The sequence below is a fragment of the Diceros bicornis genome, chromosome 4, assembly GCF_020826845.1.
Source record: "Diceros bicornis minor isolate mBicDic1 chromosome 4, mDicBic1.mat.cur, whole genome shotgun sequence".
NCBI classification, from domain to species: domain Eukaryota; kingdom Metazoa; phylum Chordata; class Mammalia; order Perissodactyla; family Rhinocerotidae; genus Diceros; species Diceros bicornis.
The window spans coordinates 48,465,508-48,478,197 of NC_080743.1; the positions used below are offsets into that span (position 1 = coordinate 48,465,508).

Here is a 12,690-nt window from a genome sequence, read left to right on the forward strand (position 1 = left end):
TCATTCCTGGTTTTTCTCTCTTTTGCCTCTGCAACATGTGATCACCATCAATTTTTGCAGCTTTTACCTTAAATTTGACTTCATTTCGCCATCCCTATTATCATTGTCCCGGTTTAAGCACTCAGGCCCTCACTGGGTCCTGCCTGGGCCATTAGAACAGTGTCTCAACTGGTGTTATATGCATTTTCCACTGCTGCAAAATCACCTCTTAAAATCACATCACTCCAGCTTAAAACACGTCCGTGGGTCCCCATCACCTATAGGAAAAAGTCCAAGTTCCTTAGAACTACCTACCTGGCTTCTATCAACTCATCTAACCTCATTTCTGACACTTCCCAGGTTGTACTTTCTGTTCTCACAATAACTAACTGATTTTAGCATATATCTCCTAATACAAGGTGAATTAATACTGAGTGTACAGTAGAGGTTTTGGCCCATTTAAAATACATAAACTTTTAAGGAGTAAGATGAAATAACTGAATTTTTAGTTAACACAATTTGTTAATTTAGCTATATATCATATAACATATCAATTTATAATTTTTTCACACCCATACATCATGATGTCAAAGAAAAATTTTCAAAAGTTAAAAATATGATTCTCTTACCAATTTAGAATGAACTCATGTCAAAGATTTTATTTTAATTGATGAAAGAATCAGTAGGATGGTAAAGCCAGTTCTAAGAGCATTTGAGGAACTGGTTATTTCTAGAAAAAAAAGAACGTTAAAATAAGATTCCTGGATTAGTTACAGAACCAGTTAATGTTTTACAGGGCATTGAAATAATAGATTATCTTTCCTATTGAACATAACCATTTATATCTCTACCAAACAAAAATCTACAAATTTACATGTAACTGCGTAGTATCTGGACTTTAATTCATAATAAATAGCAAAGACAAACACAGGTAAATTCTCTTACTAAATTAAATAGTCCTGTGGTGGGCCTGTTAAACAATGCTTCATTACCTCCTCTGTTTGCTTTCTTATTATTTCTAAGTGCAGGATAATTTTTCTCAACAATGGAAGTTTTTTATTAAAACACTTCACATGAATCTTCTCTATCAGTGTTTTAGCACCACAATAGTCACTTCTTGAGTCACCTAACAAAGTTTTCCGGAATATAACATCTTTATATCCTCCTACATTTTCTCAGATAAAGCATTTTTGGAAACTTGTGTAGGTTCTTATGTTTGAGAAAACATAATATATTAAAAAACTATAAACATTATAGAACACGGTGTAGTTATGTAGATGTTAAAAATGTAGGAGTAACTACCAAAACAATAGTAATAATCATGCAATCTATAGCTCTCCAAAATAGCAAAAAGAGTGAAGGGCAGTAGAAAAACAGCTTTAAGACTCCAGCAGACGGTCAAGGAGGAAAAAGAAAGAAGATGATAAACACAAAGCACAAAAGTTAAAAATAACTTTTAATATTTATTTATTTTTTATTTAATATTTATTTTATTTAATAAAATAACTGGGTATAAATAATCCCAAATATATCACTCACAATAAATATAAATGGATTTAACTCTCCTGTTAAAAAACAGAGACTACCAAATTGGATGGAAAAAAAAAATCCTCCTTCCATAAACATGCCTAGAACATAACAAAACCAAAAGGATGAAGATAAAAAGATTACAAAAAAATAAGAACAACAAAAAAAACTGATGCAGCAATACGAACTTTAGACAAAATAAAAATTAGGACAAAAAGCATTAAAAGAGAAAAGAGCTATTTTATCATGATAAAAGGAATGAGTCAATTGTACTTTTATGAACCTACAGAAATAAAAAAAGAACTTGATAAAAACTCAAATATAATAACCATTTTGGAAGATTTTGACACATTTATTAAAAACTGATATATCCAGTAGAGAAAAATCCAGTAGTAATACAGGCTACTTAAATAAAATTAACAAGCTTAATCTAATATATAGAGAACCCTGCACCCAAACAAATGGAGAGTATTTTCAATACGTTCAGTACAGTTTTCTAAAATGACCACATACTAGGTCAAAAGAAAACTCAAACAATTTCCAAGATTTAATATCATTGCTGTTCATGAAGCATTTAAATAGGTAATCAACAATAAACAGATCATTAAAAAGTAGCCACAGCCATTAATCGGAAACTGAAAAAAAAAAAAAAAAGGAACAAATAGCTCATAGGTTAAAGAGGAAATTATAATGTTCTGGAATATTTAAAACTAAAGACAAGGAAAGCACCACATGACAAAACATGTGGGATAGAGCAAAGTACTATCTAGAGAGAAATGCATAGCCTTAAGTATAATTATTCTTAAAAAAGAAAAATTTGAAAGCAAAGAAGCTAAACTTCCAAGTCATGTAGCTAGTAAAAGAATTACAGAGTAACAAAAATAAGTAAAGAAAAGAATTCATACAATCCATAAAATAGGAAACAAAGAAATATAGAAAAAAATCAGAAAATAAAAACTGGTTCTTTAAAAACAATAAAGTAGACAAACCTCCAGCAAGACTGATAAAAATGGAACAATAAAAATGAACAAAATTAAGAATGAAAAATGGGGCATAAATACATCTAGAGCATGATTTTAAAAAACCCTAAGAGAACAAAATGAACAAAAGGTTCAAAATGAAAAAAGGTTTATTCCAAGAAAAAAAATGACTAAAAGTAATTCAAGAACACAAAGCCGTAAAAATATGATGTCCATCCATCCGTCTGTCTGTCTGTCTATCTACCTCAGTAATAAAGAGGCTCCCACTTCAAAACAAGCCAAGTCCAGATGGTTTAAAGGAGAGTTTTACCAAACACTTCCAACTCATTTCACTACACTACCATAATCCTCGCACCAAATCCAGACAGGACCGTGGAAGAAAAGAAAATTACAGGCCTATCTCACTCTCTTAGATGTAAAATCTTAAAGAAACCCTTAGCAGGTCACCTCTTCTGTTTAATACTGTATTGGGGATCATGGCCTGGACAATGGAATACTATGCAGCTGTTAAAACCAATTGAAGGAGGTGGAGAAATGAGGAGACTAGGGCAGGCGGCCAGCGTCCCTCAGCACTGCCGCGTCTTTCCCCACCTTTCCATCCCGGCAAACTGCTGTTTTTCCTTCAAACACCTTGAAAGCCATCACCTCCTGTCCCACAGATTAATCTCTCCTGTTTTGTATTTCCTTTGTACCTCGTGTACATTTGTATATGCAAATATATCTCATGGTTTTGCAAGAATTTGTTTACCTAGACCACAGAGCTCGAATACAGTGGGATTGCAAAGAAATGTTGAATAGCACTATTCTCCGAAGGATCTAGAACACCCCATCCCCACCTCCTGCATTAAACTGATTAGTACAAAAGGACAAATAATGCTGAGCCGCCACCAGGTCACGGAACAGTTATCGCCCCCCCGCTCTCCCCCCGCGGGGGCCATGGAGTAGACCCGGCCGCAGCTCCCGAGTTTCTCCATCCGAGAGGATGCCTCACACCCCAGCCCACTTCCTCTTTCCTCTCACTTTAAGCGGCGCAGACACCAATCGCTCTCACACAAAAAATCTTTAACAGGAAGCCCAGAGGCCAGGGGACCGGGCATCCAGCCCCAGACTCGCACTCGTGCCGGCCGCCACCCGGCCTTCCGCGCCTCGGAGCGCGCGGTCCGTACGGCCCTCGGCCCCCGCCCGGCCCTCCGCCCGCGCAGACGCGCCGCCCCGCCCGCCCCGCCCGCACTCCCGCTCCCGCTCCCGCTCCCGCGCCGCGCCGCGCCGCTCCGAGCTGGGGCCGCGCGCCGTGGGGCTCGCGCGCCGGAGGGGGCGCCAGGCGAGCTGGCGGGCGGGGGCAGGACTCCGGCTCGAGGCTGGGCCCGGGCGGAGCGCGCGGCCCGCCATGGAGGTGGAGGAGGCGTTCCAGGCGGTGGGGGAGATGGGCATCTACCAGATGTACTTGTGCTTCCTGCTGGCCGTGCTGCTGCAGGTGAGTCCCCCGCCGCCCCGACTGCGCCCCGCCCCCCCTCCTCCTGGCCCCGGGGCCCCCAGATGCCCGGGATCTGCGAACACCTGAGGTGTGGCGGGCCGCCCGCGCGAGTGCGCGGCTGGGCGAGGCGCCACGCCGTGGCCTGGGCCCAAGAACGCCAAGGTCGCCAACAAGGCCTGTCAAGCTTTGTGCCCGCCCAAGCCTCTGATCCTCTCTCCCCTTAGGCCTGTTGGCCAGGTCCGCCTACCCCCTCGCCTCCAGTGGGGAAGGAGTGTGTGTGGGGAGGTACTTCAGCCCATGACCTGGTTAATTAGGGATGCAAAACTATGTTACCTGTAATATGCTGCCAATACGAAAGGGAGTTGCTATCCTAACCTGTGACACTGTCACCTTGGCGTCTGAAACACAGAGAGAGTCCTGATAACCCGCAGACAAAAGGTCGCATCTAGAGCGGCCTCTTTCAGCCCTGGATATCTACTTACCATCTTTTCCTGGATTTTAGGGGGCTTCATATTCCAGGGGCTTTCAATGCATGGGATTGATTTCTCTCTGATTTGAGTTCTGCTGGGTCATTCTGCCCTGGGGCCATTCTCTGGTTGAGATTTTTATAAGCCGAATAGTGCCATCTACAATGTCTAGTTAAAGAATGGAATCACTTCGTCGTACAGAATTCTTGGAGCCTACTTGCACACCCCAATCTAAAAACAGAGGTTCCATATGCTGAAGGAGACTACAAATAAACTTTCCCAGGCAAGAGTTACTCCTCCTTCACCAGGTTAAATGGCCCATTTGACATCAGTTACTTCTGCCAATATTCTAAAGGCATTTCATTCACAAATCCTTTCTTAGTACCTACTATGAGCAAGCCATTTTAATCATTCCTTCATTCAACTCATATTTAATGAGTACCTACTATGTGCTGAGCAGGAGCTACAGTGGTGGACAAATCAAAGCCCCTTTCCCGTGAAGCGTGCTTTCTAGTGGGGGTGGGGTGAGACAGGCAGGCAGATAAATAATTACAATTAACATGTGATGATAGTTATTCTGAGAGAAGTACAGGGTGGGCATGAGTATAACCACCAGTTGCTTAAACCTTGCATAAGGCAACCCACTCGGCAGGAAGATGGGGGTGGAGGAAGGTAAGGGTTGACTTAGTGATTCGCCTTTCCATTAAAATGTTTGCAAGTTCCGTTGATTTCATCAGAGGATTTCACCGCCAGAAGACCTATTCAAATGAAGAACTGATGTATGGAGTCAGTTCTTTCTTTAGCAGGGCAAGTTCTCAGTTCACAAATATACAGTATTCTGAAGTTCTTTTAAGCTTGTTGTTTTAGCTTTAAATGTACTTTCTCTACGGGGAAAAAGTGTTCATGCTAAATCACTAAAGAATATTTAATAGAGAGAGAATATAATTGTAACCATGATGACTGATGTTCATTTATAACACTGTTTCTTTGAGAAAATTTTTTTCCTGTTCTAACCAAGAATTCCAGGAACAAAACTCCATCTCTGAGCAATCCCACCTCCCCAACCCCACACTCCCCCTCCTGTGTTATTATCTTCTTACCTGCCTAGCCAGATATCCACTGACCTGGAATAAGTTTGTCTTGAGTGGAGTGTGGCACTAAAAAGGCACCTGTTCTTGGTTCAGGACCTGTTAAGTTTCCCTCACTTACTTTTGTTTATGGTTGACCCAGTTGGTTAGAGTTTGGTACCAAAGAGGTCTAAGCCCATGACCATGACTGTTCACTGAACCCTGCCTGACATGTGGCCAGTGTTTCCCATAGAAGGACCAGGTCTTAGGGTGTTGGGAATGAGTGACCACATCTTGTAGGTGTGGGCTGGGGAGGTGCCCTAGAGCTGTGCCTATAGCAACAGAGGAAATGCCCCAGTTCGGGCAGAAGTGAATTCTTCACAACTGCTCCCTGTTTTTGAGGACTCAACCGCCCCAGTGAGATACATGATCCACGTGATCCTACTGTTGCCCAAAGCTATCCTGGATATGAGAGTGGCATCCCTCAAAGACCTCTCTACCAAATTTATTGCTGGAGATGGTTTGGGCTAGGGGAGCTGGCCTTCGGAGTGGGGATACTGGGGAGTCTCATTACACAGCTGTAACATGATGCTTTCATCATTCTTATGGGGTTGCTTCCCCCAACAGGAAAAAGTAAGAAGCCCTTTTCAGAGCTGGCTTAAATGGAAGGTGGTTGACGTTTGCTTTGAAAACCAAAGCACTTGTCTACCATTGCTCAAGGAAGTTACACACCAACTGCATAGCAGCACGGCCAGAGAGAGGGAGCCTCTGCTTTGGCAGGAGGCTTTTCTGCATCTGTGGTTTGGTAGTGACCACCCCCAGCTGAGAAACACAAACCTAGAGGGATGGAGATGGAAGCTTTACAGATCCTTTTGCATTTTCTTCCTTCTGGGATCATTATTATTATTATATTTAATGGTTTTAACTCCTGTTACTTCAAACACGTCAAGTTCAAACTAAGAGCATACAACCACATTCCAAAGCCAACTCTGAAGATCTTTAGGTTAACTGTTTTCCTGGATTCTTGATACCATCACGTAGATCCTCAGAAGTTACCTCAATATCCAATTTCCTTTGGCTAGGAGATTTCCCTTCACACTTATTGCAAATACAGTCTTTGGAATTCCCATAGTGGTTAACTTTCAGATATATAAAGAATTGATGCAGATTTTGTAGATTTCTCTTCAGCGTGATAAGATGCAAATGCCCTGATAGTAGTGATATGTGGTTTTAAAGCACATAAGAAAAAAGCTAAAGGAAAAAAAATTGTCTTGTGTAAAAATAGTTGTCTTATGAATAAATAATAATTTCATAGTTAGAAAAATTCTTACTCTCAAAATATATGTGCCCTCGGGTAAGAGCTATTTGTGGTATTTAAATATGAAAAATTCTATTTACTTTATTCCTGTTTCTATTTTCTGATAGTGATTCAGAGTTGATGTCATCATCACTTTTTTGTGTTTGTGTATGTGTGTGCTTATTTGCCAGGCTGTCTGGAGGAGAAAGGTGGGAATACCAGTCTTTGTTTCTTGATCCCTTTAGACACAAAGTGAAAATGGGCCCTGCTTCTTTGTTCTAAGCCAGGAGCTCCAGCTCCTTCATCTTCCTTGGGATCATGAATCATAGCTTGTATTATAATTTGCACAGGATTTAAAATGTCCATTAATAGGCAAGGACATGGTAACCTGTAATAAACATTAGTTTCACTAGGAAAAATTGTGATGCTGCTGTGAACCTCAGCTTGAGGTGCAGTACTCTGGTGTTCTGGAATACGTTATTTTTACATAAACTCTTAATCACCCTAACTTTGTTTTTCAGATCCTAGAACTACCAGTGCATTCATATCATCCACTCAATAAATATCTTTTCACGGTGTTTTAGAAAGTGGCATGATTGAACAGGTATTTTGCAGAAGAGGAAACTCTAATAGTCAATACATAAAAAGATGTTTACCTTCAGTGGTCATCTGGGACAGGCATATTAAAATGACTATGAAATATCATTTCACACTTATTAGATTAGCAAACATTAAACAGTCTAATAGTACAAGTGTGATGAAAATGAGAAATAGGAACTATTTCTATTAGAGAACAATTTGGCACCATCTAGTAAAATTAAAAACCAGCATTGGACTCCTAGGCGTATGTCCCACAGTATCTCTTGAACATGTGCCTAAGGAGATATGTATAGGTTGTTTATTGCAGCACTGTTTGTAATAACAAAAACTAGTAATCACCTAAATGACTCTCAAAAAGGGACTGGATAATTAAAATATGTTATAAATTTGGTAGAATATAACAGTGAAAATGAATGAACTAGATCTATACACAGCTACATGCATGAATCTCTAAAACACAATGTTAAATGAAAAACTGAGCAGCGTGATATATACAATGTGACACATACTTTTACAAATTTTAAAAACATACAAAACAATACTATATTTGGTTTAGGAATGTGTACGAACAATGTGGAAGAATAAACACATGGAATAGATCCACACCCAGTTCATGAGATTGATTGCCTCTGGAAGGAAGGGAGGGCATGGGTCTGGGGAGGGGCACAAAGGAGATTTCTTCTGTGTCTGTAATATTGTATTTTAAAAATCTGAAGCAAATACGATAAAATGTTATTTACTAATTGTGGTGGTTGGTTCATGGATATTATTTTATTCATTTTGCTTTTCTGTGTTAAATTTAAAAAAAAATGGTAAAGAAAAGAAGATCTACATATCTGGGAGAGAATGCTATAGTTCACTGTATGAGAATAATAGTTCACTCTTTTATTGATTTTCCTTAAACCAATTATGGCTGTGAATTGTGGTTACTTAACACTTAAGGAGGATGAGGTAGAGTGAGTTTTGTTCGGGATGCTTTATTAAACTTTGTGTAGAACACTGTCACAATTAACCTCTCCGATCTACTTGCATTTGTCACTGTGTCCCACACTCCTCAGGAGATTCGTAGGAAGGCTGATGAAGGCTTAGATGATCTGTCACTGAGGTGGATACCTGGCTCTCCTAACCTCTCAACTATAAGCAAGTGATGAAGTTCATACCATAAACATCAGTGAAGACCTTATTGTATTACAGTCATTAAGACCAGCCCTCGTGCCCCAGGGGATTCTCACCACCACCAGGGGTTCAGCCATGATGAGAACCTATAGCATTAGGGAGAGCTTCTCTGTCATGACTCCAAAACACGTGACCATCTACCAGGGTTCTCTGCTAGTCTGAGCAAGTTTTATGCTGCCCCAACTCTCAATTTTAGTTCTGTTTGACCTCAGACAATGGCCTGGAGCTTGGGTCTTCTGAGAGGTTTATGATAATCTGGGGAACCTTTGCCTGGTATTCCTTCCATCACTTTAGAGTGGGGCACCACAGGTCAAAGAGATCTTAGCTACACTTGCCCCCAATATGCCCTCAAGAAATCTGTTGTTGTCTATGGACAGACGCTGCCCCCTGGCGTAAGGCAGATGAAGCTGCAAATCTATCAGACCCTCAGATTTCCATCCAGGGGGGTTATGGAGTTACCGAAGCATCTCAAGAATTGGGATATGCCTTGGAAAGCTGATAGCCTGATGCCTCTCCTGCACCCAAACCCCCAGAAGCATGCCTGGCCTGGGCCACCCACAGCTGCTTCACGTGTGCCCTGACAGCGAAGGTAGTGCCTTACAAGACAGCACAAAAAACGTCATTAAAAGTATGAAGACAGGCAATGTGAATATGGCAGAAAGAGCACTAGACGTGAATGCTGTGCCACTGTGCTACAAGACGGCTGAGTAAACATAGGCAGATGACCCCTCCGTCTTCACTGTGCTCTTGGAAATGGCTGGATCGTGAAAGTTTAATTCATTTCTTTTGCAAGTTCAGGATTTCTTGAAGTTGCCCAAAGCCCAGGAGTTAGTTGGCATTGTGTCCGTGTGTCCATTTAAGGTTTTCAGAGTACGAGCTTGGTTCAGCACCACAGTTAGAGGCTCCCTTATAAGAAAGAGCCTTCAAATCCAAAGATGCACACAGCTTAGGAATCTCCTCTCTGATTTCCTTGACCAAACGTTCAAGCAGAAGCTAATATCTGCCTTCAGGGGAATTGTGTGGTACTCAACAAATAAGTATATGGTGATTATAGAAAAAACAGAACTGTGGGAAAGAAAAAAAATCACCAGAACTTCTACCACCCAGAAGTAAAACGTGCTCACATTTTGGAGTATAGCCTTGCAGATTTTTTATTATATAAATATGTACATTTGCCCTTTTTGCAAAATTTATATTTTAACCTGATTTTGTCTCAACAATATTGTGAATGCCTTGCTGTGCTCATAAATGAACAACTACATATTTTTTAATGGCTGTAACATAGTGTTCCAATGGATGGCTGTACCATAATTTGCTTATTCAGTTCTCTTTTGTTGCACATGTAGGTTGTTTGTTCCCTCCTTTTCACAGTTCTAAAACCCACACAGCCCATGCTCTTGAGTCATTCTTTGTCTGTGGCCTTCACTTCTCCCAGTTGATTGTTTACCATTCTTCTCAAGTCCAAATTTCTCCTGATTCCATCATTCTTGTTCTCCTCAGGAGTTCTTTGTTTCAACTTTATGATAAAATAGTGATTACTAGCTGTAAATCTCCTAAACGTCCTTTCCTTTTACTTCAAAATTAATTTTTGGGGCCGGCCCGGTGGCGCAAGTGGTTAAGTGCGCGCGCTCCGCTGCGGCGGCCCGGGGTTCGCTGGTTCGGATCCCGGGCGCGCACCGACGCACTGCTTGGTAAGGCATGCTGTGGCGGCGTCCCATATAAAGTGGAGGAAGATAGGCACAGATGTTAGCCCAGGGCCGTCTTCCTCAGCAAAAAAAAAAAAAGAGGAGGATTGGCTGATGTTAGCTCAGCGCTGATCTCCTCACAAAAAAAAAAAAAAAAAAAATTAATTTTTATCCTTGCCTAGCACTGTTTCTCCACGGTATCCAAGAGGAAGTCATATCTCCACTCTCTTTCCACGGATATCCTCTCACCTTTGTTCTTGAGTCTGTGTTGCTCCATCAATTATTTCTAACCTGCATTCTCCCACATCCCAAAGAATGGCCTGCCTGGTAGATGTAGGTGGTATATGGAAATAGTATTAAATAGCATTAACTCATAGAGTGAGAGCGTTATTCCCTTTTCAATTCTTCTTTAATCCTTCTGTTTATCCAAGAAGAAAGTCTCATTTGGTGCTAGCACTTCTCAAAACATTTGCAAATATTTCTGTTTTAACAAAGGGAATGAATTAAAATTAAAGAATTAAAGAAGGTTCAGACTTTGGCAGAAAACATTACCTAGTTAGAATTTAATAACGTTATTCTGTTTCCATTGTATTTATTATTCATTTTCTTTTAAAACTTTTTATTTATTTTTATTTATTTTTTTTTAAATTTTATTTATTTATTTTTCCCCCAAGGCCCCAGTAGATAGTTGTATGTCATAGTTGCACATCCTTCTAGTTGCTGTATGTGGGACGCGGCCTCAGCATGGCCAGAGAAGCGGTGCGTCGGTGCGCGACGGGATCCGAACCCGGGCCACCAGTAGTGGAGTGCGTGCACTTAACCGCTAAGCCACGGGGCCGGCCCTAAAACTTCTTTTTAAATTATGAAACATTTCAAACAGAATACAGAGAATAATATCACAAACACAGATGTTTTCCAGATTTAGTAAATGCTAATATTTTGCCATATTTGTTTAAGATTGTATCAGCCATAGTTTAACCAAAGAGGCAGGAAGCGGAACTCCTAGGGTGGAGATGTGTGTATGTGTATATATGCGTGTGTTTGTATTGTATGTATGTATGTATGTGATTATATATGTAATCAATGAATCATCTATTATGGGGCTTTGACCATATGCAATTGTGGGAGCTGGTTCAGCAGTCCCTGTAAGGTTGTTGTCTTTGTGTCTGATGTTGGAGCTTGAAATCTGCAGGGTAGGCAGTCCTAAAGGAAAGATATGATCTGGAGCCCATCAGAATTCACTTGAAGCTGTGTCCCTTCTCATGGCCTCCAACCTTGATGAAGCAAATGCCTTTCATCATGGAACTAAATACACAACTGGCCCAGGAGTCAGAGAGGCTGGAGGAGGGTCCAGGGAAGCGTGGATCAGTTGCAGGCCCAGCTGCTCTGCTGCACCAACAAGATGAGCCGACAAAGAAGTGACAGTGTGTGTATGGCACAGAAGCGCCTGCCCCAGCCTTCTGAGCCTAAAAAACAAACTGGCTGTTCTTTGCTTTCACCCCACTGCCAATGCTTGCTGAAAATATCTCTTATAGCCCACCTTAAATAAAAGCTAGCCAACACTTGGCATTGTAACATGGTGTTTGATGGTTCTGCCTGGCATGTCATATCTGTGTTGATATAAAATTTTATTTCTCAGTAAAATTTGCTTAAGTTAGAATATTTGGATCGATTTAAAAGAAGACTATTAAGTAAATAATAGAAGACAGAATATGGGCATGTAAAACTCTTGCAGGGTATACTCAGATGACTGAAGTTTGGGAAAAGCTGAGTTAGCCCTGTAATACTTCTTCACAGAACCCTAAAATATGTTCTTTACTTTCTTGACTCTAACTAGACTATTTGTTTGGCCTGAGGATTCCTTCCCTGGCTTTTGTTTTGATTGCAGCCCCAGGAGTCTTTCTCTACCCAGCTCAGGTGGCACGTGTGCAACATTTGCCTTTCCCCTACTAGGAATTCACATCTACTTTCTCTGTGCTCTCATGCACTTCATTTCTACTATGGCTAATAGAGCCTTTGTCAAAATCTGCCTTGTATTTATAGCTTTGGATATATTTGTTGTCCTCACTTGAATGTATGTGCCTAGAAGGAAACAACCATTTCTTATCCATTGTTTTTATCACCTGAGGCGCCTAATATAATGTGTGGCAGGGTATTGGTGCTCACAAAAATGTTTTAAAAATTAAACTGGGATAACAGAAGGAAGGTGGTCAGGTGGTGGTATTCTCATTTTATTTGGAGAGAGAGATTGAGAGAAACAGATGAAGGTTAAATAGTGTGCCCAAGTCTTAATTAGTGGTTAGAACCAAGATTAGGTCCCAGAATTACTGTTTTTTAATCCATCATCATTTTTTTGCTACAGCATTCTGCAAGGAATTAGTTAACAAAATGTATCATAGGCTATTATGTACACAGTGGTGTGTTGGGTTTCTTGAAAG

General features: G+C 40.8%; 1 protein-coding gene across 6 annotated transcripts in view; it reads left to right on the forward strand.

Annotated features, from left to right (window-relative positions):
• The first annotated feature begins 3,797 nt into the window (after window positions 1-3,797).
• Window positions 3,798-12,690, forward strand: part of SLC22A15 (solute carrier family 22 member 15) — a 71,488-nt gene continuing 62,595 nt past the window's right edge. For 3 of the 6 annotated variants that reach the window (XR_009219772.1, XR_009219773.1, XM_058538885.1), the window contains exon 1: window positions 3,800-3,960. Coding sequence is in view for 4 of the 6 variants with exons in the window: in XM_058538885.1 (XP_058394868.1) it covers window positions 3,874-3,960 (87 nt within the window). In the remaining 2 variants the exon portion in view is untranslated. Of the gene's footprint in view, window positions 3,961-12,690 lie in introns of all 6 variants that reach the window. The other 3 variants (XM_058538886.1, XM_058538888.1, XM_058538887.1) reach the window with 2 other exon arrangements.